This window comes from Nothobranchius furzeri, chromosome 1 (genome assembly GCF_043380555.1).
Source record: "Nothobranchius furzeri strain GRZ-AD chromosome 1, NfurGRZ-RIMD1, whole genome shotgun sequence".
Taxonomy (NCBI): domain Eukaryota; kingdom Metazoa; phylum Chordata; class Actinopteri; order Cyprinodontiformes; family Nothobranchiidae; genus Nothobranchius; species Nothobranchius furzeri.
The window spans coordinates 33,098,032-33,124,889 of record NC_091741.1 but is presented as its reverse complement, the minus strand read 5'-3'; the positions used below and the strand labels follow the sequence as shown (position 1 = coordinate 33,124,889).

Genomic DNA, 26,858 nt, shown 5'->3' with positions numbered 1-26,858 from the left:
TAACTACTACTCTCATTACCATGTGCAATATACTAATAATCTCATTACCATGTGCAATATAACTACTGCTCTCATTACCATGTGCAATATAACTACTACTCTCATAACCATGTGCAATATACTACTAATCTCATTACCATGTGCAATATAACTACTGCTCTCATTACCATGTGCAATATATTACTGCTCTCATTACCATGTGCAATATAACTACTACTCTCATTACCATGTGCAATATACTACTAATCTCATTACCATGTGCAATATAACTACTGCTCTCATTACCATGTGCAATATACTACTAATCTCATTACCATGTGCAATATACTACTAATCTCATTATCATGTGCAATATACTACTAATCTCATTACCATGTGCAGTATACTACTAATCTCATTACCATGTGCAATATAACTACTGCTCTCATTACCATGTGCAATATAACTACTACTCTCATTACCATGTGCAATATAACTACTACTCTCATTACCATGTGCAATATAACTACTGCTCTCATTACCATGTGCAATATAACTACTGCTCTCATTACCATGTGCAATATAACTACTACTCTCATTACCATGTGCAATATACTAATAATCTCATTACCATGTGCAATATAACTACTGCTCTCATTACCATGTGCAATATAACTACTACTCTCATAACCATGTGCAATATAACTACTAATCTCATTACCATGTGCAATATAACTACTGCTCTCATTACCATGTGCAATATACTACTGCTCTCATTACCATGTTCAATATAACTACTACTCTCATAACCATGTGCAATATACTACTAATCTCATTACCATGTGCAATATAACTACTGCTCTCATTACCATGTGCAATATACTACTAATCTCATTACCATGTGCAATATACTACTAATCTCATTACCGTGTGCAATATACTACTAATCTCATTACCATGTGCAGTATACTACTAATCTCATTACCATGTGCAATATAACTACTGCTCTCATTACCATGTGCAATATAACTACTACTCTCATTACCATGTGCAATATAACTACTGCTCTCATTACCATGTGCAATATAACTACTGCTCTCATTACCATGTGCAATATAACTACTACTCTCATTACCATGTGCAATAATTATCTTAACTCATTATGTACTCTTGTGCGATATCTTGGGTGCTACTGCTGCTATCCTGCTGTACTTGAGCCATTGCAATATTGCAATTTCCCCACTGAGGGACTAATAAAGGTATTCTTATTCTGACATGGCGGGGGGGGGGGGGGGGGGGGGGGGATGGACTTTGGTCTGTTGGTTCTGGCTTAATCATTGACATCCTGCAGAACCAGCTCATGGGGAATCTGCTCTTATTCCTGCAGCAAATCCTGAATCACATCCTGGACGACATCGAGTTCTTCGTCACCAAACTGCAGAAAGCTGCCGAGGCTTTCTCTGAACTCTCCAAGAGGAAAAAGGTCAAGAAGGGCAAGAAGAAAGGTCCAGGAGGTGAGTCGCACCTGTGCGCCTCCCCCAGGTGACCGGTGGAACTACAGGACGGGACATTTGTCTGAATTTCTGAAAGAGTTATTTATCTGTTCAAATGGAAAATATAATTAGGAGAAGAAAAATAACAAATAAATCTATTATAAACAAAAGTGTTAGGGTCATTGACGGCGTTTACACGAAGCCAGTAACCCGGTTCTGCAAGGCCATGTAAACAGGCAAACCCTCGTTACGGCCCCTGGGATAGCCCTTTTCTAACCCAAGAGGTCATCACACAGAACTGTCCAGCTGGCTTCATCTGCCTGGATTATTTAGTGCTTCATCAGTGTTCCACATCTTCACTGTCTGGTCTCCAAACCAGCAAACACTCTGCTGCTAACCTCCCCATCTGGGGAGACATCCCATCCCATCGCCTGACTTCTTTTCTCCCACCATTCACGTCCTGCTGCACCTCCGAGCTCCTGCAGGAGACTCAACTCGTCTACTAGCTGGATTTAATAATGATGTATTATCAGTATATTCACACATTAATAAATGACTGTTTAACGTGTTTACTTCATATTAAATGGATGAGGCCTGCTCTAAGTGTCTGAGGCTCTTGGTAAGTGCCCGTTTTACACTTGTTAGATTCTGATTCGTCTAAATCTATAAACGAGTGAATGAAACTTGAACCACTTATCAGTTCCTGCTGATATTCAGTAACTTCACACAGCTCCTACAACCCAGACCCCACCTAATAAAGCTTTTTACGTAACAGCTCACATTTCATCGTTGCTCATTCAGTGTCTCACCTTAATTCATCATTTATAATCATTAGTAATAGAAGTAATAAATAGGTTTTTATGAGTTATATGTCCGCCTCTGTGTCAAATGATTGGTTTGTTTTTTCCATCGCTTACGGTGACGGAGTCTCCCTGGGCTGCCGCCTTACTGTGGGGGAGGGGCTTGAGTCCCAGTGATCAACACAAACACAAATACTGGCTGCATGTAAACATGCTGAGTCATGGAGTCTTGTTCTGGTGTTGAAGAAAACAACGAATGGCACCTCGGCAGTGCCGCCGCTGGTTGTTCCCGTGTGCTGTGCCTACGGTGGGCCAGCAGCTGTAAAACCGGTTCTGTGCCTCTTGAGTCTGACCGAACGAAGCCCCGCGGGTCAAAGCTGAACCACCTTGTCTCTGCTCCTGTTTTCCACCAGAGGGGGTTCTGTCTCTGAGGTCCAAACCTCCTGGAGAAGATGAATTTGTTGACTGTCTACAGAAGTTCAAACACGCCTTCAACCAGCTGGTATCAGAACCTTCACCTCCTCACTGCACCTAGAACCTGGACCAGAAACAAGTTCAGTTTGTTCCTCGCCTTTCAGAACCACCTCACTGTGTATTCTGACCCGCAGGCCAAGCTGAAGGACCACATTCAGAACCCAAGTGCAGTGGATCTGGTCCACTTCCTGTTCTCTCCACTCAGGATGGTAAGTCCCATCACCTTTCCAGGAAGTGAGGAGCTAGAGCCGGTTCTGCGGTACATGATAATTCCTTTTGATGGATTATGATCCATTTAATCATGAATGCATGGAACAACCTGAGTTCTGATGTCATCAGGTGATCCAAGCGTCTGGTGGCACCGATCTGGCTCGGAGCGTCGTGGTTCCGCTGCTCACCAGAGACGCCATTGAGTTCCTCCATGCCTCAGGGACAGCAGAGGAGCGGCACCTGTGGGTGACGCTGGGAGATGGGTGGACCAAGTGCAGGTGAGAACTTCCTGGCTCTGTTCAGGTTCTCGTCTACGTGCTCCTCTCCTCATCACATTCTCTTTGATTGGAAAGAACACAATCTTTTATTCAGAGCCTCTAAGATAAAAATCACAAAACCAAAAATTAAAAATATGAAAAAGATACAAAAAATAATTGTGATTAAAATGCGAGGAAAGGGAGAGATGGATGAATAGGAACGAGAGAAATCCCGGGAAAGACGGAAACGGCAGAAGGAGCAGAACAAGGAGAGGGTGATGATGATGATGACCACGCCAACGCCTGAGCAGGTGAGTCTGCTGAACGCATTTGTAAGTTATGTTTTTAAACTCAGGAAAGGCTTTCACCTTGCTGACCGTTTCCACACCTGCAGGCAGATGCAGAAGGAAGTGACGCGGCCATTAGCGGCTAGCCCTGATGGAGAGCGCAGGAGCGATCAAAACTGTCAGCAAGCTAAAAAATTGTTCTCGTGTTTAAAAACATAACTTACTAATGCATTCAGAAGAAGAGCGCAGAATGAACGTACAAACAGGTGAGGCTTCAGCTGCTTTTTAGAGGAGACCACTGAGTCCACTGATCTCAGGCTCAGGGGGAGAGAGGTCCAGAGTCTGGGGGCCACAGCAGCAGCTTTGGTCTTTAGCCTGGTGCTGCACAACCAGTAGGCTTTGGTCACTGGACCTCAGGGACCTGCTGGAGGTGTAGGGACTGAGAATATCACCTTTGACCTTTAGCCTGGTGCTGCACAACCAGTAGGCTTTGGTCACTGGACCTCAGGGACCTGCTGGAGGTGTAGGGACTGAGAATATCACCTTTGACCTTTAGCCTGGTGCTGCACAACCAGTAGGCTTTGGTCACTGGACCTCAGGGACCTTCCACATTGTCTTTGAATCTTGCTCACATCCTGCTCTCTGTGGATTTTCCAGGCTGGAGTGGCCAAAGGACCACTACTTCCCTCCCTGTGAGCTTCGGCTGCGTGATGGCTGGGAACCTCCCGTGCTGTCGTCGGTGACTCCGAGTCGGGAACAGGAGCTGATGCAGCTGGCTGAAAGCCTCGTTGGTGCCGACGTCCAGAGGTTGGAGGACCTGCGACTGCCTCAGGAGGTCTAGACTTGGTTCAAAAAGCGGTTCTGATAAAACACGCTACGATAAAGTACCATCTACATGTATGTGCTGTGTGTCCTTTGTCCAGGTAGCGTTTTCGAGGTATCCTCCGGATGATGGGTACGCCTTTTCCAACTCCAAACAATTCCAGATCCTGGATCAGGACACGGCCATGGCTGCTTTTAAACATGCCATCAGCCGCCGTGTAGACCGGTAAACTGCAGGTCATGTGACGCCCTGGAGAACCGATCCCACCGATGTTTTCCGGCCGCCGCCTCTAGAATCGCTCATTCATCATTTAGTGTTAAAACCCTCAGTCATAGTAACTGGGATACAAAGTTAAATGTAGATGTTTTTATTTCAAACTTAAATAGAAAATAAATTACCGCGATGACATCATCTACCAAAACGGTGCGACACACCTCCATCCCTTCTGGGTTCTTGCAGAACACCTCCATCCCTCCTGGGTTCTTGTAGAACACCTCCATCCCTCCTGGGTTCGTGTAGAACACCTCCATCCCTCCTGGGTTCGTGTAGAACACCTCCATCCCTCCTGGGTTCTTGCAGAACACCTCCATCCCTCCTGGGTTCTTGTAGAACACCTCCATCCCTCCTGGGTTCTTGCAGAACACCTCCATCCCTCCTGGGTTCTTGTAGAACACCTCCATCCCTCCTGGGTTCTTGCAGAACACCTCCATCCCTTCTGGGTTCTTGTAGAACACCTCCATCCCTTCTGGGTTCGTGTAGAACACCTCCATCCCTCCTGGGTTCTTGTAGAACACCTCCATCCCTCCTGGGTTCTTGCAGAACACCTCCATCCCTCCTGGGTTCTTGCAGAACACCTCCATCCCTCCTGGGTTCTTGTAGAACACCTCCATCCCTCCTGGGTTCGTGTAGAACACCTCCATCCCTCCTGGGTTCTTGCAGAACACCTCCATCCCTCCTGGGTTCTTGTAGAACACCTCCATCCCTCCTGGGTTCTTGCAGAACACCTCCATCCCTTCTGGGTTCTTGTAGAACACCTCCATCCCTTCTGGGTTCTTGCAGAACACCTCCATCCCTCCTGGGTTCTTGTAGAACACCTCCATCCCTCCTGGGTTCTTGTAGAACACCTCCATCCCTCCTGGGTTCTTGCAGAACACCTCCATCCCTCCTGGGTTCTTGCAGAACACCTCCATCCCTTCTGGGTTCTTGTAGAACACCTCCATCCCTCCTGGGTTCTTGTAGAACACCTCCATCCCTCCTGGGTTCTTGCAGAACACCTCCATCCCTCCTGGGTTCTTGTAGAACACCTCCATCCCTCCTGGGTTCTTGCAGAACACCTCCATCCCTCCTGGGTTTGTGTAGAACACCTCCATCCCTCCTGGGTTCTTGTAGAACACCTCCATCCCTCCTGGGTTCTTGTAGAACACCTCCATCCCTCCTGGGTTCTTGTAGAACACCTCCATCCCTCCTGGGTTTGTGTAAAACACCTCCATCCCTCCTGGGTTCTTGGACAACACCTCCATCCCTCCTGGGTTCTTGCAGAACACCTCCATCCCTTCTGGGTTCTTGTAGAACACCTCCATCCCTCCTGGGTTCTTGCAGAACACCTCCATCCCTCCTGGGTTCTTGTAGAACACCTCCATCCCTCCTGGGTTCTTGTAGAACACCTCCATTCCTCCTGGGTTTGTGTAGAACACCTCCATCCCTCCTGGGTTCTTGCAGAACACCTCCATCCCTCCTGGGTTCTTGTAGAACACCTCCATCCCTCCTGGGTTCTTGCAGAACACCTCCATCCCTCCTGGGTTCTTGTACAACACCTCCATCCCTCCTGGGTTCTTGTAGAACACCTCCATCCCTCCTGGGTTCTTACAGAACACCTCCTTCCCTCCTGGGTTCTTGTAGAACACCTCCATCCCTCCTGGGTTCTTGCAGAACACCTCCATCCCTCCTTGGTTTGTGTAGAACACCTCCATCTCTCCTGGGTTTGTGTAAAACACCTCCATCTCTTCTGGGTTCTTGCAGAACACCTCCATCCCTCCTGGGTTCGTGTAGAACACCTCCATCCCTCCTGGTTTCGTGTAGAACACCTCCATCCCTCCTGGGTTCGTGTAGAACACCTCCATCCCTCCTGGGTTCTTGTAGAACACCTCCATCCCTCCTGGGTTCTTGTAGAACACCTCTATCCCTCCTGGGTGCTTGTAGAACACCTCCATCCCTCCTGGGTTCTTGTAGAACACCTCTATCCCTCCTGGGTTCTTGTAGAACACCTCCATCCCTCCTGGGTTCTTGTAGAACACCTCCATCCCTCCTGGGTTCTTGTAGAACACCTCTATCCCTCCTGGGTTCTTGTAGAACACCTCCATCCCTCCTGGGTTCTTGTAGAACACCTCCATCCCTCCTGGGTTCTTGTAGAACACCTCCATCCCTCCTGGGTTCTTGTAGAACACCTCCATCCCTCCTGGGTTTGTGTAGAACACCTCTATCTCTCCTGGGTTTGTGTAGAACACCTCAATCCCTCCTGGGTTGTTGTAGAACACCTCCATCCCTCCTGGGTTCTTGCAGAACACCTCCATCCCTCCTGGGTTTGTGTAGAACACCTCCATCCCTCCTGGGTTCTTGTAGAACACCTCCATCCCTCCAGGGTTTGTGTAGAACACCTCCATCCCTCCTGGGTTCTTGCAGAACACCTCCATCCCTCCAGGGTTCTTGTAGAACCCCTCCATCCCTCCTGGGTTCTTGTAGAACACCTCCATTCCTCCTGGGTTCTTGCAGAACACCTCCATCCCTCCTGGGTTCTTGTAGAACACCTCCATCCCTCCTGGGTTCTTGCAGAACACCTCCATCCCTCCTGGGTTCTTGCAGAACACCTCCATCCCTCCTGGGTTCTTGTAGAACACCTCCATCCCTCCTGGGTTCTTGTAGAACACCTCTATCCCTCCTGGGTTCTTGTAGAACACTCTATCCCTCCTGGGTTCTTGTAGAACACCTCCATCCCTCCTGGGTTCTTGTAGAACACCTCCATCCCTCCTGGGTTCTTGTAGAACACCTCCATCCCTCCTGGGTTCTTGTAGAACACCTCCATCCCTCCTGGGTTCTTGTAGAACACCTCCATCCCTCCTGGGTTCTTGTAGAACACCTCCATCCCTCCTGGGTTCTTGTAGAACACCTCCATCCCTCCTGGGTTCTTGTAGAACACCTCCATCCCTCCTGGGTTTGTGTAGAACACCTCCATCTCTCCTGGGTTTGTGTAGAACACCTCCATCCCTCCTGGGTTCTTGTAGAACACCTCCATCCCTCCTGGGTTCTTGCAGAACACCTCCATCTCTCCTGGGTTTGTGTAGAACCCCTCCATCCCTCCTGGGTTCTTGTAGAACACCTCCATCCCTCCAGGGTTTGTGTAGAACACCTCCATCCCTCCTGGGTTCTTGCAGAACACCTCCATCCCTCCTGGGTTCTTGCAGAACACCTCCATCCCTCCTGGGTTCTTGTAGAACACCTCCATCCCTCCAGGGTTTGTGTAGAACACCTCCATCCCTCCTGGGTTCTTGCAGAACACCTCCATCCCTCCTGGGTTCTTGCAGAACACCTCCATCCCTCCTGGGTTTGTGTAGAACACCTCCATCCCTCCTGGGTTCTTGTAGAACACCTCCATCCCTCCTGGGTTCTTGTAGAACACCTCCGTCCCTCCTGGGTTCTTGTAGAACACCTCCATCCCTCCTGGGTTCTTGTAGAACACCTCCATCCCTCCTGGGTTTGTGTAGAACACCTCCGTCCCTCCTGGGTTCTTGTAGAACACCTCCATCCCTCCTGGGTTCTTGTAGAACACCTCCTTCTTGTATGTCTCCAACATTTCTTCTCTGTAATTTGGATCATTCTCGTCCTCTCCTCCATTATCAATACTACTCCTCTGTCAGCGCGGCTCAGGGCAGCTGTGGCTACACGGTAGCTCATCACCACCGTTGTGTTGTGAAGCGCCTTGGGGGGTTGTAGAATCCTTAGAACGCGCTGTACAAAAACAGGTTATTTACCGTTGGTACAAAATGTTTTACAATGAATTTAAATCTAAAACGAATGAAAAGTGTTTCTGAGATATTTATTAATAAAAGTAAAAATAAGAAGTTTTGTTAACAAAGACGAAATGTAATAATAGTTGCTGCTGATTTATTTATTTAAATGGTTCAACTTTAAATCTGAAAGGACACATTCAAACTAATAAATGCGTGTAATATTTAAGCTGTTCTACATTAATTATTAAGTAGAATAAACCTAAATAAAAACCATATCTTAGTTTTTTTACTTTTAATGTTTTTTCACTATTTCTTTTCTAATTTTAACCAGAAAAACTTTTCTTTCATCTCAGTCTGAATCTTCAAATCTTCTGAAGGTTCTTCTTTCTTCTGAGTAAAGGTGGGACGTTTCTCCACGGCTCCAGATTAGGTTTAGATGATTCTATGTGAAGATTATGTGCCTAAAATAAGCCATAGACCCCCCCCCCCCACTCCAGGCCAGAGGGGCATCAGCTCTACTCTTGGTCCCTCCAGAATATCAGTTATCTTTTTCACAGTGACCAATCAGGTAATGGGTGGGTGTGGCCACTAACAGCTTTACTTCTTAAAGGTTCATCATATAGAAATGAAGTAAAAACTGACATCCTGTGGTAGGATTGAGTTACTGCAGCCACTCTAAACAACTCTTTTACCGGCAGTCGTCAAATGAAACTTGTGGGCGCTGCGGCATTAGCTCGCCGGAGACACGGCACCCCCACTCTAACGTCCCTCCTTCCTTTGTTTTGAAAGGAGAAACACTGACGATCCAGCAGCCAGCTGGATATGAAACACGTTTCAGTAGAACCGTCCTTCCAGAACGACTGAAACACCAGAGTCTTTTGGGATTTGTCACTGTGAAATTCTCTACATTCTTACATAACCCTAGAGCGACAGAGCCCTGAAGCAGCTTATTCTGGAGGGTACTGAAACTGAGACCAGAGAGACTTTAAGACTGTTAAAGTCCCAAAGGTTCTCCTTTAAAGCCTCAACTTCATGGAGGACAGAGGCTGCCGATCTTCACCAAAAACACAAATAATTGAAGAAAAAAACAATAATAATGAGGGTGGTCAGCGTTGTCTGTTTATTTCTTATTGATGTCATTAGTTTTGTATTTACTGATAATTGTGAATATTTTGGTTTCAGAGGATTTGACGCCGACAGACCTCAACAGAAACTTTTTGCCAAATCAAAGTACGACTTTGTAGCGAGAAACAACACGGAGCTGTCGGTTCTGAAAGATGAACTCGTTGAGGTGAGCAAGACTTTTCCACATGTTCAGATTTCAGCAGCGAGGTTGTGGCGCCTGAGTAAAGTTAGTCTGGCTTGAGTTTAACCCACAAAGGTCCAAAGTGGAGATGTGGTCCAAACTTCAAACAGAAATCTGCCGGCTCACACTTAAACCTTCAGCACAAGTTTAAATGGGCAGTAGAACGTAAAGCAGCATTTTCCTGGTTGTTGATGAAAAAGACCGCTTGGGTGGTCAGATGTAGCCACCAGAGTCAAAGCTGTGTGTGACCTGCTGTCTGTGTAAACTCCAGGGCTTGCTCAGCTGATCGCTGTAAACAGGAATTACTCTAGTCCTGTTTGACACCATAAACCAGATCGTTTCTCCTCACGCCTCTCTTATGCCAGCGCACTCAAAGTCTGACTGTAACAACTGTCTAGCATCCTTTCAGAATAAAATCAGAAATATCACCCTCATCTACTTCCTGCCCCCCATCCAACCCCCTCCCTCCCAACCATGGTCCATCTTTACTCCTGTAGATTTCCGGGACGTGCGTCATTCAGAAACACATGAAAGCAACCTCACGCCCTGCTGATTTCAGTCCTGCTACCTTGTTCATCGGGATGTTTCACCAAACTGACCCATGCATTGTAGATTTTATTAATGCATCCCTACAATCTGGCTCTGAACCATCTGTGTTCAAACATGCAGTTGTTGAACCATCCTTAAAAACCAAGTCTGGACCCATCTGCCTAAAAACCGCAGACCCATCTCTAAACGAGCCTTCATCTCTAAAATATTGTAAAAGGTTGTGGCGGATCAGCTGATGACTTTTCTGGAACTACACAACAGTTCTGACAAGTTCCAGTCTGGTTTTGGTGAAAAGCGTTCAACAGAAACAGATTTGTTTAAAGTTTCCAGTGACATCATGATGGCTGCAGACAATGGGGAGTTCACAGTGCTAGTGATGTTAGATCTTTCTGCAGCTTCTGACTCTGTTGATCACAACACCTTAATAACAGACTTGGTGACTCGGTGGGGATCTCTGGAACTGGTCTAGACTGGTTTAGATCATACCTTTCTAACAGAAGTTAGTGTCTGTAGAAACCACATCATTTCAGATTCTACCCATCTGTTCTGTGGGGTACCCCAAGGCTCTGTTTTGGGACCACTGTCGTTTCTGCTGCACATGCACCCTCTCGATAATGTCTCTTATCACCTATATGCAGATGATATTCAGCTGTACTGCTCCTTTAAGGATTCTGAGTTCTATAAACAGTCTGAGTTACTAGAGTGTCTATCAGCGATCACCAGCTGGCTAGAAGAAAACTTCCTCCAGTTAAACTCTGAAAAAGACTGAATGTCTGATCATCGCCCCTGAGAGCACGGTTCCCCTGATTAGTCTAGTCTTGGTCATTTATCTTCTGTCAAGACAAACTTAAGGAATTTGGGTGTTTTTGACCATCAACGTCTCTTGAAGGCCACTCAAAAACGTTGGTCCGAAACTGTTTTTATAACTTAAGAAATATCTCCAAACTGAGAAGGTTGGTGTCCAAACATGAACTTGAAATGGTTCTCCATGCCTTTATCTCCTCCCGTCTAGATTACTGTAACACACTCTTCACATGCAGCGAGGCTTCTTACTGGAGCAAACACAAGAGCTCACATCACAGTGGGGACCTTGACTGTAGTTTAGTTTCTGCTTTCACTTGTCTCTCTTCAAGCCCCCCCAACGCGCGCGCGCACACACGCACACACACACACACACTGTCTGCTGATTCCCTGAGGTATGTCTGTCAGGTGCTCGACGACAGGAAGCAATGGTGGAAAGTTCGGAACGGTTGCGGGTGTGCTGGCTACGTGCCAAACAACGTCTTGGAGATCACAAAGGCCGTGGACATGACGAGTCGAGGAGAACCAGTCTACAGCCACACCATCCAGGTACGAGCACATCTTCATCACCTTCATCACCTCGCTCATCCTCACACTGCCAACTCATGTGGTCTCATCTTCTGTCTCCCATCATCTAAGCTCATGATGCCAAAGAAGGAGTTTGAGTTGTTTAAGGTAGGAAGAATCAGGCCCAGAACTGGGCTGAAGGCTTCCAAGCTTCTTTTTGACTTGCTGCGGTTTCCTTTGCTGTGGATCGTCTTAGAGGAGCAGTCGGGCTGGGACTTGGGCTGGCTGGTGGGCCAGGCGTCGGATCAGGATTTGGGCTAGGCTTCGGGTCAGGACTCGGGCTGGCTGGTGGGCCAGGCATTCGGTCGAAACTTGGGCTAGGCATCAGGTTGGGACTTGGGCTGACAAGTTGGCCAGGCATCTGGCCGGGACTCAGACTGGCCGTTGGGTCAGGCGTGGGGTTTGGAACTCGGGCTGACTGGTGGGCAAGGCATCATATCAGGTCTCAGGCTGGAAGTCAGGGGCTGGCTGGTGGCCCAGGCATTGGGTCAGGACTCGGGCTGGGCGTCAGGTAGGGACTTAGGCTGGCTGTTGGGTCAGGCGTCAGATTGGGACTCAGGTCAGGCATCTGGTTAGGACTCGGGCTGGGCATCGGGTTGACACTTGGGCTGGCCATTGGGCCAGACTTCAGGTCACGACTTGGTCCGGCTGTTGGGGCAGGCATCGGGTTGGGACTCGGGCTGGGTGCCGACCAGCTGCTTCCAGGTTTCCGTCCTGCCTTCACTGTGGATCATCCTAGAGGAATAGCACCCCGTTCTGGGAGTCTTAGTGGATTATCTGTCGGTTTACTTGTGGAACTACACCAAATGTTTAAGGTGTTGCTTCATCAATGAGCCGTGGGTCGGACCCAACGTTCTCTTAAGTTTTGGGCCGAATGCCAGACTGTTCCTTTAAGAGCTGAGAGTAGAACCTGAGTAGAGCTGAGTAGGTGAGTTAGTAGCAGATTAAAGGTGTTTCTTTCTCTCTCCGTTTTTGGTTTGGTTCAGCAGCAGTTACTGGGAGAGCTAAACGAGGTAAACCAGCTATTTGTGTCTGAACAGATGCTTTATTTCCTGTTTAGATGTCTGAAAGCTACGTGTTGTTCACTAGTTTAATTCCCTGCTGATCCTGCTCATTCATCTCCTTGGGTGTTTTTCATTGTCAAGGCGCCTAGCCTCCCTAGGCGATGTCTTGCAAGGCCAGGCGCCTAGCTTACGAGGACGCTGTCCTTCCTTGGTCAAAGAAAACGGTAAAATCAAATAGTCTTCGGCTTCGGTTTCCTCAGCGGTCATGACATGTGGCGTAATGTTATATTTCATTTGTTTAAATTTCAATATTAATGTATACCTTTTACTTTTTAAATTGTGTATGTATCAGTTAAATAAATATGTAAGCGGGTTGCTACCTGCTAGCCTCCGAAGCTGCAACTACTAAGCAACTAACCAGCCATAGATAACTTCTTTAGATCTAAAAATATTTCAGATATCAGCCCGATAGCTGACTTACATTTAAACTTGAAACTTTTCCCCGAAGGCTCCTGATCCGCCATCCTTTTGAAAATACAGCGCGGGAAACCTTTGACCAAGGCTAGGCTACAAGGCACCTCCCGTGTATCCTCTCTCAGCTAGCTAAACCACTAACAAATGGAGAACAAACGCCTCGGCAGAACATTGACATTGGAACACGCCTTGGCGGGTCCTGATGACGTATGTCCTAGGCAACAGGGGCGGGGCCAAGACATCAAGGCAACGGTCCTTGACATTGAGAAACACCCCTCATCTGTGTGTTTCACTTCCTGGTTTTAGTCCCACTTTCCTCTGATTGGCCGGTTTCTGGATGCCGGCTGTTGCTGTGAGCATGCCCAGTTTGTTGCAGATGGAACACAGAAAAGTCCCTGAACAACCCACTTCTGTAGAACTTTTATGTTCTTTCCTCTCATTCTGGTTTCTATGGAAACTATTTTATAATCAAAGAACTGACCAAGAATACTGTTTGAATGAAAAATCTAGATGGGGCTGTATGTGAAAGGACGGCCATTTTTAGTCAATTAAAAGTATTCAGATGAACAGTTGGAAAATGACGACAATTCCAAAACAATCTAAAAATTCCCTCCTCCAAATAAGCTGTTTAAAGATAAAGTCAATAATTAAAGTTATATCCAGTAAAACACAAGCCTACTGTGTACGCCTTTAAAGACCAAGTTCACAGAAAAAACATTCTTTAATGATTATGTCTGATTCTAACGGGTCACTCTTAGTGTCTCATATAGGCTGAACATGAAAATAGTCTCCTACACCTATCTCCCGCATCAGCTTCTGATAGAAAACAGACGGTGAAACTCTAGGATAGAAAATCCTGACAGATCTACGTCACCCTGTCACTAACATTCATGGACCCACCCATCTGGACTCACGACGGGGAAGGCTGTTGATGGTTTAGTCCAGGAAACAGCAGAGAACATCTCAGCTAGTAGAAGCTAACTGTTAGCTTTAGCAACTCCACCACACAGCAGAACTCCTCCAGGCTTGTGTTATTTGTGGAGATAACTTAGCTGTGCTTGTTAGTTTATTTTAGCTTTTTTAGATCATTTGTCTTAATTTTATCCTATTTTAGTGTTGTTTTATTAAAATGTTTGGCTTTTAGCTTCAGTTTTATTTGTCTTAATGTTTATTTTGTGGGCCCCTGCATGGGTCAGTGATGTATTAAATTATTTTATGCATGCACAGTGCTCTGGTTTACCTCCTAGCTGATGAAAAGCACGTTTTAATTAAAGTTGATGATGATCAGTGGTAGTTGTGTTGCTGTTAACCAATCAGAGAGATGTCCACATATCAGCAAATCAGACTCCAGATCCTGCCTTGTACAGCTCACTCCTCTGACTGTCTTCTAGCTCCTGAAGCATGAGCGCCAGAGCATTTTCCCCACAGAGATTGACTTACAATCTATCATTTATGCCACCGGAGATGTGTTGGAAAAAACAAGTGAACGTGGTCTTTAGGACCAGTTTCAGGCCAAAATATCCATTTTTGTTCTCATCCTTATTTATTCTGGCTTTAGTTTGTTTTCCAGCTGTTTTTCATTTTTGGCCTTAACTACCGAGTGGAAATCAGCAGGTACAGAAACGATACCAACACTCAGACATTGTGCTGTCCTTAATCTAACTGACAGTACTGTAGGTGGTCACTTTTAATAAATCTTCAAAAAATATAAGTATTCAATAAAATGTTATATTCCATAAAAATATGGATTATCAATATTATTGAGCCTTTAATGTTCCACTGATGATGAAACAACTCTTTATAATAATTTGACAAAGCGACAAAAATATAGTTTATAAAAATCAGTTTATTACTATATTTCTACCACTGCTGATGATGAAGGACCAATGATTATAAAGACCTCTGATGAAACAAGACCTTAGATGTTTTTGAGAGCCCAGTTCAGGGACTCAGAAAGGTGTGATGTCTGGGTTTGTAAAATAAAACTGGCTGAATGTTTAATAAGGTTTAACAGGTTATCACATTAATCCTAACCCATCCACCACCAGCGCAGAGCTACGATACCCGTGTGTGGAGGCTTCTCGGCAATCCGGCTAGCCGGAAACAAGAAGTTTGACTGCTGGATGTCAGAGGCCGTATTCCTCTGAACCCAAAGGGTCTGCAGGTGGACCGTTTCACATGTGATGTGTTGTTTTGCAGATAAAAACAAATAATAATTGGTTGTTTCTGAAAAAATATGGTTCTTATGCCACTCAAATTATTCCACTGAAAAATCTGGCTTGGTTTCCCAAAGGGTGGTGATTTAGCGTAAGCTGGAAGCGTTAGCAGGAACTGCCGAATAGAGGAAGTGTTTTAAGGGTTTGTTGTTTCTAAGTTTTGGAACAACCGGATTAAAGAATTTTTAGTGGGTGTTTTCAAAGAGTCCTCAGACCTCCCCTTTTCTCAGACACTTAAACACATTTACGTCACCTAGCATGTGACGTAAATGTGTTTAACAGTCATTAGTTAATATACCGGTATTAATATGTGACATAACTGATAATAAATCATTATTAAATCATCAAATAGACTCATTTGGTGTATTTAAGATCTGAAATAAGGCATTTCAAGAATAAACATTTGTGTAGATTCATTCAGTACTGTAAAGCAGTCAAGACGTTATTAAATCACTTTAGATGAAACATGACTTGTAGATAATGTAGGACATGATTGTAAATAACTTGTAAAGTCAGGAAATCATTTATAAGACAAAATAAGATTATTAAAGTGTAGTTTTCACCATTAATCTCTGAAAGTATCCATTGAAATGTTGTAAACGAATTAAAAGATGCCCACTTGAATAATATTGTCGGTTTCAAAACATATAACCCTATAAATCTTTTCTAAAATACATGGCAGCGCTTCCAAGTCTCTGGGTGACGCCTTATTAGAGTCCATGTTTCCTTCTACGGGAGCCTGTGAGGACAAAATGCATTTACTGACTTGTAACGAACTTTCACCTTTAATGAACGTTGTTGTTTTAGACATTTACCTCTTCACTCGTTGCCAGTGATGAAAGGGAATCTGATGATCTTGTTATTTTGCTGGGAGGTTGTGCTCTCGGGGATTTTTGACCTTAATGGCCATCCGTTGGTACGGTCTTACCTGATCACTAAAATAATGCCTTCCTGCAATGATTTAGGTATCTCGTCTTGTGAAGAACCTCGTGCTTCTCAGATAACGAAGCGAGAGAGAACTGGTTACGATGGCATCTCCAGATGTGGAGTTTAGAGAAGGAGGCTGGATGAAGAAGCACCCCACATTACTGGCAGAAGACTCGCCGGCACTTCAATGTCGGTGAACTCTGACCTCTAACATAAAAGTCTTTGTTACGCTACAGCGATTTTCGTGTCACTTTCATTTCTAAAATAAAAAGAAACATTTAACATAATTTGTGAGATTTTCATATATTTTTATGAATATTTAGTTGAAGTTGCCCGGTGTTACGTCTATCGTTTTGTGGTGTGTTCATTTTTCTTTTCATTTATTTCTGTTTTGATGCGACATCATCCTCTTGATTTCCGTTCTGTCAAAGTGGATAAAGCTCCGGTGGAGGATTGGAGGACTTCCCTATCAGGGCAGTGGTGGGTGGGGTGTGCGTGGACAGTGGGGATCCCCGGAGCTTTAAGACTGTGGTTGTGGCAGCGGTTACACTGAGATTTTGTTCTCTCCAACCGGTGTCGGTACAAGATCGGCTCAGGGTCCGTCGACTGCCGATGACGTCAAAGTAGTTGATTGGCTGAACATGAACCTTATGGAAGTTACGTAATCACGTTACGTTGTTATCACGTTACGTTGGTCCAGTCAAATCGTTCTGTTGGAAAGATGGACAACTTTTACAAAGAAATCCATCATTACCTCTTTGAAAATAGACTTTTAGCATAGAGCTGCATGTATATTAGGGCTGAACGATTAACTGCATGTGCAATTAAATTGCGATGTGACAAAAGGAGATTTTCTAATCGCAAAGGCTGCTATTTGGCAGCGAGTGGTTAGCGCAATGCTAATATACATGGAAAAACCCATAGGAATGCTAATGCTAACATCACCGATTACATTATTACAAATTATGAATTAGAAACGTGCCAAATGATTACATTTGGAGTCTAATAGAAAGTAAAACTACCATCAATCAAATAAGTACAGACAGGTATTTTAGTAACCAGCTAAAAACTAGCTCAGTGGCACTGGCTTAGTGGTAGTGTCCGCCCTGAGACTGGGAGATCAGGGTTCAGTTCCTGGTTGGGTCATACCAAAGACTTAGAAAAAAATGGGACCCAATGACTCCCTGCTTGACACTCAGCATTACGGGGTTGGATTGGAGGTTAAAACAAATTTCGCACACACATCAGTGTGTGTGACTGTCGCGAGCCCGTCCTATTTGTCGGTTCCTTTAAAACCTGGTTCTGTTAGAACTTATGACTGCGCTGCGTTCTCAGGGTTCATGGAGATGTCGGCGAGTTTTATTGTACTAGACCCTGGTTTGGACTTCCTCAATTAGAATCAGATCCCTATTTTAAGGAGAAATGATATGCCATACTTGTTTCTTTGTGAGAGCACACTTCCTTTTTATTAATCCCGTTATCTAGTGGTTAAGATACTAGGGCAAAGTCCAGCGGGAGGCCATCCGTCGCTGGCAATTCTTTGGGTTATTAGGATTAATTTGCGCCTCTGTCAGCTTTTTGTGGGCGGTTGGTAACTATAAAATGATTCTTGTTAGTTGATCAGACTAACATAGATTTATCAATTAATCTAATTAATCCAACCTTTCCAGCGCTGGCGGAGACTTTTTCACACTTGCAAACAGAGCCTAATTTAACCTACTAATGTTTTGGCTTATCATCCTTAAGACATCTCGTTACTCGCGGGAGAGGAGGAGACTAGCTTCTTTACTTAAGGTTTCTTTTTATTAATCTGTCACAAACCGTAAAGCAAATCCTGATAATTCAGGAACCTGTAATTAATGTGCTTACCTCTCCTTATGATAGGTCAGGGCTCCCACTCGTCTCTTCAAAGAGGACCTTTAAAGAATCAGGAATGTGGATTCTTTTTCAAAAAGTTTATTACAAGATCAAAAAATACAAAAATGAATAGATATAAAACTGACCACTTCCCCCAAGGAGAAATTAGCCCTAATGATTAATTAAGAATAATGAGTTGGCTTACACCAACTTTGTCTTCAAGCTCCTGCTCCTGCTACTGTGTCTGTCGACTGCCCCAAAACTCTCTTCCTAGCTCTGCTTCTAGCTGCTCTTTTATACTCTTCTTGGGAACATTCTAGACAAGGTAAAAGTCTTCTAGTTACACATATATCATATTACGTGACAGCAAGATCATGGGGTCATTTACCAGTTACACACTTTTTAGCTCAACACAAGACATTTGTTATCATTTTTGCTACATGCAGGATCCTTCATGAAGATTCTTCAGCTTAACACGGGTCATCAGGCATCATCTTTGCAGCAGATCCTCAGTCTCCTCCGAAGTCCAGCATTCTTCATGAAGGCTTTTTGTTCTGATGAGCTCTTTTCACTCTGTTTCTTTCAGTCCCATCTCTCCTGCCAGAGGTTGGGCCAGACGCTTCCTGACCTTTTGCCCAGTTTGGTCCTCGGAAGCAAGTTCTGACCTCTTGTCCCTGCGACCCTTCTGTGACCCTTGTTTCTGACCACAGTTTTTGACCCGCAGGAACTTGCAACATGACAACTGATGGGACTTTAACTTTAAAGATAGATATTTTTCTACGTTTTGGCCTGTCATCCACACGAAAACGGATCTTTTTCACACGAAAACGGATCTTTTTAAAAACTCCGGCCAAAGTGAAGATCTGCGTTTTCTCCGTTTTGGGTGTCTGCGTGTGGACCGACAAAACCGGAGTTTTAAGGTCCGCAACGTCACTTTCCACGACAAATAAAATGCTGACATCACGTGTGCGACCTGTGTTTACACTAGCCGACAGCATGGATGCCCTCAGAGCTGCGCTCGCTTTATCAATTGTCCAAGCGCTGTTTGCTTGTTTGTTTTTGCAAGCGGAATTACTGCTCCTTGCGGAAGACCACAGACGAAGGACGAGGTTAAGAACGGGGGAAGTACTGCCCCCTACAGGTCTGGCATGTCCTTAACAACGTATTTATCCGGGTACGTGTGGACAGAGTTTTTTAAAAACGCGGTGGTGTGGATGCAAGTTTTTGGAGGGGCGGATATTCGTTTAAAAAAACCCGGCTACGTGTGGACTAGGCCTAAGATGCATCTCAAAACTAAAGCACATCCTGAGTGTCCGTCTTCTGAAATCCGTGGTCCACACTTTCATCACCTCAAGGCTGGATTACTCTAACTCCTGCTTATACGGCATCAGTAAAGCAGCTCTCTCTAGACTTCAGCTGGTCCAGAATTCAGCAGCTAGGTTGCTGACTGGAGCTGACAGAAGACAACACATTTCTCCAATTCTGAAATCTCTCCACTGGTTGCCCGTGCAGTTCAGGATAAACTTCAAAATTATGCTTCTCACTTACAAATCCTTGAACCATCAAGCTCCTCCATATCTGTGTGAACTTGTCCATTACTACAACCCGCCGCGTGCTCTCAGGTCTGAAGATAAGCTCCTCCTAGCTGTTCCCAATGCACGTTTAAAAAGCCGTGGAGAAAGGGCTTTCTCTGTCTGTGCACTGCATGTTTCTCTCCTCCTGCTCCCTCACATCATCACACTAACATGCACATAGGACCTTGGGGGGTGGACAATTCAGGGAGTGTGGGTATGGACCCCATTTCCGCATTCCTGTGGAAACCTGCCCCCCAATTTTATTTGCACCTTATACACTTCCACTGACGACATTCCACGCAAACACACACTTAGGGCCTTGGGAGTGAACACATTCAACGGCACTTGGCAGGGGGATTTCTCAGCCTCCTCCCGAGTGCCGGTGCCCACTTCCAATTTTAAACTGCACTTAGACACAAAGGGCTGTGGGTGCAAGTGGGGTGGTGTGGTGGCATCAGCTGGCATGGGCAGACAATGCCCGCACTGCCCGCTCACCACAGCCATGGAATACACCTCATCAACACACAACACCATATTGGAGCAGGCGGAGGGAGACTAGGGGTCTTGGCCACCTCTGTTGTTGCTTGGCTTCCTGGGGCTGGAGGCTAGGAGGGAGATCTGGCCGTCTGGCTGGGGTCTGGGGTAGTGGGTTGCTGTGCTCAGCGTTGGGCGGGGGAGCCTGCTCATCAGCACCCCAGCAGAAAGGGTCAAACTCTGGTTACCGGTGATGGTTGTACCCCATGTGCAGCAGTACCGGGACCAGAGTGAATAGGGTGTGTATGGGGAGCATGAGTGGGTGTCCGGCGTGCGTTTTTGTAAGTCTTGGGTTGTATGTGTATGTGTGAGCATGAGGGAGGGAGTGTGTGACTGTGTTTGTGTATGACTGTATATGTCAGGTGGGGCCTTTGACTCCTCCCCTCTCCTGGGACTTCTTTTTATGATATAGATCTTCGTCCCCCCCTCCCCCTGCCACACCTGGTGTGGGGTGTGGTGCCTTGGTCTGCCTGGGTGTTCGTGGCTCCCGGGTAGGGTTGTCACGGTATGAAAATTTCACCTCACGGTTATTGTGACCAAAATTATCACGGTTTTCGGTATTATCGCGGTATTTTTTAAACGGTGCTGCATATGTTCAGAAAGCATTGATAGTCCTGTTCTACACAAACTGAAATAGTTCTGAAAAGGTTTAACATGTTTATTAAACCTAAAATAACACAAAGCCTCAGCAAAAGTGCAACTTTTCACAAGTAAAGGAACAAATATCTTCTTTTTCTGGAACGTGTTACAGTAGTCAGTGCAGGTTTAAATGATACAAATCCAAACATTCAAAACATAAACAATATGTAAACAAATCAAAGAAACACCACTTGTTTTCTCATATACTTGTTTTCTTCATTATCAAAATGAAAATCTAAAACTCCAGTCCACACTTGACTTGAGCACTGTACAAGTCAACCTTAAAAAATATGTATTTAAAATAAATAGCCACTTTAAACAAATTACTAAAATAACTACTACACTATGTAATCAAATCCAAATGTTCAAGTATAAATGGCATTGAATAAGTAAACAAATCAATGACAAGGAACTAATTGTATATTTCTCTTCATCATCAACAAATAAGATGCTTCATCCAGCAACAGGGTGTCCGTGACACGGTTTAAATGCTGGCAGAGGACGCTGCGGCTGCAGTATATAGTGACTCGCTGCATTCTCCCTCAACCAAAAGTCCTCACGTCATGCATTTAAGCTAAAATGCTAATGTTAACTTACCTTGCACTGGCTGTAGAGACGTGGGTGATGGTCACGCAGATGTGCCATTAGATTCGAAGTGTTGCTGCCTTCTGCAGACACTTGTTTCCTGCACGTTCTGCAAACGGGATAGCCGTCTTCTATTAACTGTCCCTCAGCATTTTTCAGAAATCCAAAATATGCCCATACTTCCGATTTAGTCTTCTTTGAGGGCGGATGGATGTCCTGGGCGCTGCCGTCTCCTCCTTCGGCCGTTATTTCAGCTTCAAAGTTTTGGTGCCGTTGCAAACTAAAAAGTGCGTGTGCGCGCCGCGGGAACGTCAGCTGAAGCGACGGTGGCTGGTAAGGGTCACCGCGCCGAAACCGCGGCCACGGTAAACCCACCGAGATAATTTAGTTTTTTAAAAACTGGACGGTTATTTTTATTGTCAACTTTTTTACCGGGGTTTACCGCTATACCGGTTACCGTGACAACCCTACTCCCGGGTCAGGGGGTTTAAGATCTTTGGCGTCTGCCTGATAGATCCCGGTGGCTGCCTGGTGGGGTCAGGGTCCCTGGGCTCTGCTGGGTCCCCGGCGGGGGTGGTCGCCCCTGGGTCCCGGGTCGCTGGGTCCCGGGCTCGGCCGGCTAGGGGGTGGGAGGCTGCGGGCGGGCCTGTGGGTTTGCCGCTGATGTCTCCCGGGAGTCTGCCGGCTGCTGGTTGTGGCCCCCCGGGGCGATCCTCTGTGCCTCTCGGGGGGGGGGGGGGGGGGCTTTCTGGTTGCAGTCTCCTTGGGGTTCCTGTGTTCTGGGACAGCGCCTGGATCTCTGGACTTGGAGCTCCCCCCGTCTCCTGCACATCTTTAGGGGGCAGATCTGTGGTCCCTCACACTCTCTGTTGGACGCTCCTATAGAGAAACATTACATCAACAAGCGCGTGTACACACACACAGGTGCTCACATGGTGCTCTCATAAGTATGGACTTGGTTGCCACTAAATGCACTGTGGTTTATTATCGTGTGATTGTTCAGTTAAACAATGATGATTTTATATTTCATCATCAGGCTGATGCAGTGATAGCTTGCTCCTGATGTATTGTTGTGTGTCCCATTTTTTTCTATTCCTTCTCTTTCTGCAGGTCTAGAAGCAGACTCTTGTTCATTATTGTTTATTTTTGTGGAACCCCCTCCCCACCTTTTGTCTTTTCCTTTCTCTTTCACCTCTGTCTCCGTGTCTGGTCTGAATTACAAAGCATTCAAAAACAACAACAATGAAGTTTTAAGTATCAGGCGTGACATTAAAAGCAGACGTTTTGATGCTCCACCTGAGAGTAAATCTGTAAGACTTGTCACCAGCATTCAGACATCAATTCTGCTTCACAGCCAGACAGGACACGGGGAAAAAATAAATAAATAAATCATAAGAAAAGTAAAACCAAAGGCAGTAAAATTTACTCAAATCCCAGAATCAAAAAAATATTTAAAATGTGAAAAAACGGAAACACTTGAGATCGAAGAGAGAAAACTAACCAGGAATGAACTATTGTCTGTTTGACCCAACAGTAACTCTTCAGATGCAAACAGGAGACAAAATAATACAAAAGATGATAACCTGAAGTTAAGCTATGCTAGTTATAGCCTAATCACTCCCTGGATGTAGCTGGCCTCTGTTTCACAGAAGTAATCGGCGAGGTCGGCTTTTAAATACATCAATAATTTCATCCAAATCAAGAGTTAATGTGATGTCCACACCCTGGATCATGGAGCTCTGGAGATCCGGTCTGCAGGTGAAGCCGTCTCTCAGAGCGAGGGAGTGGACTTCTGATGCATCTGAAGGTCGTAGACACCCTCAGCAAACGCACGACTGGTCAGAAGATACTTCCCAGGTGGCTTCTGGTGGATGTCTCATGTCTGATGAGTGGGTGGTGGGTGAGTAAATAATAGTTGTTGGTTCAGAAGGACGGTTCATGTGCTGCTGAAAGTATTCCACTGAAACATCTGGTTGGTTCTCCATAGGATGGTCCTTTAGCATGAGCTGTGAGCTCTGGATGAACTCAGGCTGGAACTGGGGAAGTAGGAAGTGGTTCACTTTTAATCAAATGGTTGTTTATGAACTTGGACCAACCAGATGTGAGAAACGTGTCTAGATGTTCACCACGAGCCTCAGCCGTCACACGTTCCTCAGACCCTCAGAAGAGGCTGGTTCAGCTTCACGTGAAGTAAATCTGTTGAACTTGTTATATGAATGTGTAACTGATAATTGTTATTACATCATTAAGGAGACTCATTTAGTGCGATTAAGATCTGAATGAATGAACATGGATGTAGATGAGTTATGAAAGGACTTTAGATTGTAGATAACACAGAATATGATTGTAAACAACCTGTGGATGGACATAAATCATTCATGAGACCAAAACAAGAATCTTTTTAAGTCTCCACTTCTTCATGAGACCTGCTAGCTTCCAGCACGTAAGGCAGGAGGAGAGGAATGTTATGGCTTCCTCTTCCCGGTGGCAAGGCTAGGGAAGTCAACAGGAGCACACATTATTCCTGGCAGGGGAGCTGCTGGACACTGGACTTGTGTTGACCTCTGACATCGCTGTGGACAAATGAGCTGGTTGGACTTCTCCAACGATACAGTCACATGTCCCAGGAGCTCCATGATCCAGGGTGTGTGGAGTAAACAACGGTGTCAGAGCGGTCGGTGTTAATCTGATAACTTGTTAAATGACATTAAAGCAAACATCCAGATTATTTAATAAACCAGACATCACACCTTTCTGAGTCACTTAGAAACCCTTAAACACACCAGGTCATGTTTCATCCGTTCATTCATGGTCTCATTTAACATCACTGTGTCACCACTTATAATCATTAGCCTTTCATCATCATTCATGTAGTCATAAATAGATTTTATAAACTATTTTTGTCTCTGAGTCAGATTATTATAAAGTGTTGTTTCCCTGGATTAACCAAACTACCCAGTTTCATCGTCAATCATATTAGAGGATCAATAATATTGATAATCCATGTTTTGTGGAATATTATATTTTATTGAACACCTTTATATTCTGTTGGTAATCTATTAAAAGGAACCGTCTACAAAACGTTACGCCAGCGATGCTGTTTGTGATGTCAGCATCCTGTTACCGTGGAGATGAAGACATTCACCACAGAAGTGAGAAATGGACTTCTTCTCTTCTTCTTTAGAAACAGACCGCAAAGTTGGACCCAGTCCCCGGTAATCCAGCAGCCACCTCCATGACGGAGGTCCCCTCAGCGCCCCCTACAGCCCCCACCAGGCTTCCCACACCGCCGCTGCCACCTCCAGTGGTCCAAACCCTCAAAGCGAGTGGCGACAGTGGCCTGAGCACCACTAATGACATCATCAGCACCGGCGCCAAGGACCCGAGCAGCCAGAAAGCCGCCGTAGGCAGCCGTGAGTCCAAACACAAGTTCACCCTCAAACATGGCAGACTGAACAGAAATGGCATCAACGTTTCCTGGTTTTGGTTAGAAAACGTCACAAAAAGGGTTCAAAGTGAAATAAATTAATCTGTAACAGAAGTGCAGATTATTTAAGGGCTGAGGTGTCAGACCGCCCTCCGTCGTAGCCACGTGTCCCTCAGGTGGACAGGTCCTAGTTGGGTCTTTTCTATTGAATCTGCTTACAGATTTTATTCCTTTGTTGTGAATTAGAGCCGTTTGGAAAGGCGTTCCTTCTGCCTTCATCTCTAATCCGTGTTTTATCTAGATCCAACAACAACTGAACTAATCCAGCAGCAGCTCAGGAGGTGGAGCGGGGTGTCCAGTAATCAGAAGGTTGCAGGTTCGATCCCGGCTCTGACCAGAGCATGCTGCTGTTGTGTCCTTGGGCAAGACACTTAACCCACGTTGCCTGCTGGTGGTGGTCGGAGGGACCGGTGGCGCCAGTGCTCGGCAGCCTCGCCTCTGTCAGTGCGCCCCAGGGCAGCTGTGGCTACATCGTAGCTCATCACCATCAGTGTGTGAATGGGTGAATGACTGACTGTGTTGTAAAGCGCCTTGGGGGGCTGTATACAAATGCGGGCCATTTAGTTGACGGTCCTCTTACATTTTGCCTGATAAATCTAGTTATTCCTGGATGAATATTTTATTCTTTACTGACACTTTTAGATTTTCTGTCACCATCGAGACGCGGCGTTTGTCTCTTCTTCCTCCTGCAGGCAGGAAGTCCAACATGGAGGAGGTTCAAGACGAGCTGGTGCACAGGCTGACTTTGGGCCGCAGCACTCAGAAGAAGCTTCAGGTTCCGAGTCAAAGCAGCAGCGGCGCCCTGCCCGCCGCCAGCATCACCTACGACTCGTCTCCAGAGGAAGTGAGGGCCTGGCTGGAGGCCAAAGGCTTCAGCCCAGTGTGAGTGTCCACGCTGTTATTGTGACAAACTACAGGAAGCCCCGGGTCGTTCTGACAGTGTGGCGGTTTGTGTTTCAGCACCATCAGCAGCCTGGGAGTTCTGACTGGAGCTCAGCTGTTCTCCCTGAACAAGGAGGAGCTAAAAACAGTTTGTCCCGACGATGGAGCGCGTGTCTTCAGTCAGGTCACTGTCCAGAAGGCAGCGCTGGAGGTCAGTGTCCAACCACTCGGACGCTTCTTCTGATGGTCTCTTAGAGGTTAAAACAGCAGGAGTCTAAAGGGAATCATGGGGAATAAAAACCCAAACCCATTTTGGCTGCTAGTTATACGTTTCCCTGTTTCAGCTGCAAATTTAGAGAGATCAAAAACTGAGAGAACAGGGAGCAAATGAACAAAATGTTGTGGTTCAGAGTCTCCAGAAGCAAAGCACCTCAGCCTGCCTTTGTTTGTCTTAATGAGGAGGACACGACAGACTTCCCCGCGCGTTCTAAGTGTCGTCCACATGCTCAGGGATTTCTGGGAACTCCTTTGGAAATACACGTGTTCACTACACTGCCCGTACGAGGCAGAACGCCATCCTCCCCAACCACACAGCCCTAACGTATAGTGCTACGGGTGAGGTGAGCTAAATGAACTAAAATGCTGCTTGAAAACTACCAAATTCTTTAGAGACACTAAATATTTTGCAGAAAATAATCATCCATCCATCCATTTTCATCCGCTCATCTGGAGTCTGGTCACAGGGGCAGCAGCCTAAGGCGAGAGGCCCAGACTTCCCTCTCCCCAGCCACTTGGGCCAGCTCCTCCGGGGGAATCCCAAGGCGTTCCCTGGCCAGGTGAGAGACATAGTCCCTCCACCGTGTCCTGGGTCTACCTTTAGGTCTCCTCCCGGTTGGACGTGCCCGGAAAACCTCACCAGGGAGGCGTCCAGGAGGCATCCTGACCAGATGCCCGAGCCACCTCAACTGGCTCCTCTCGATGTGGAGGAGCAGCGGGTCTACTCCGAGCCCCTCCCGGATGACTGAGCTTCTCACCCTATCTCTAAGGGAGAGCCCAGCCACTCTTCGGAGAAAACTCATGTCAGCCGCTTGTTTCCGCGATCTCGTTCTTTCGGCCACTACCCAAAGCT

At 46.0% G+C, this 26,858-nt stretch overlaps 1 protein-coding gene across 8 annotated transcripts in view; it reads left to right on the top strand.

Moving 5' to 3' along the window:
* The window catches only part of eps8a (EGFR pathway substrate 8a, signaling adaptor), an 85,151-nt gene that overhangs the window by 54,498 nt on the left and 3,795 nt on the right, over positions 1-26,858 (top strand). For 3 of the 8 annotated variants that reach the window (XM_070555692.1, XM_070555661.1, XM_070555780.1), the window contains exons 10-23: positions 1,367-1,493; positions 2,686-2,774; positions 2,881-2,955; positions 3,086-3,234; positions 4,158-4,335; positions 4,424-4,548; positions 9,510-9,618; positions 11,392-11,532; positions 11,623-11,658; positions 12,540-12,563; positions 24,545-24,773; positions 25,089-25,163; positions 25,540-25,729; positions 25,808-25,940. In XM_070555692.1, the coding sequence (XP_070411793.1) occupies positions 1,367-1,493; positions 2,686-2,774; positions 2,881-2,955; positions 3,086-3,234; positions 4,158-4,335; positions 4,424-4,548; positions 9,510-9,618; positions 11,392-11,532; positions 11,623-11,658; positions 12,540-12,563; positions 24,545-24,773; positions 25,089-25,163; positions 25,540-25,729; positions 25,808-25,940 (1,680 nt within the window). Of the gene's footprint in view, positions 1-1,366; positions 1,494-2,685; positions 2,775-2,880; positions 2,956-3,085; positions 3,235-4,157; positions 4,336-4,423; positions 4,549-9,509; positions 9,619-11,391; positions 11,533-11,622; positions 11,659-12,539; positions 12,564-16,209; positions 16,630-24,544; positions 24,774-25,088; positions 25,164-25,539; positions 25,730-25,807; positions 25,941-26,858 lie in introns of those variants that run through there. The other 5 variants (XM_070555752.1, XM_070555684.1, XM_054739932.2 and 2 more) reach the window with 5 other exon arrangements.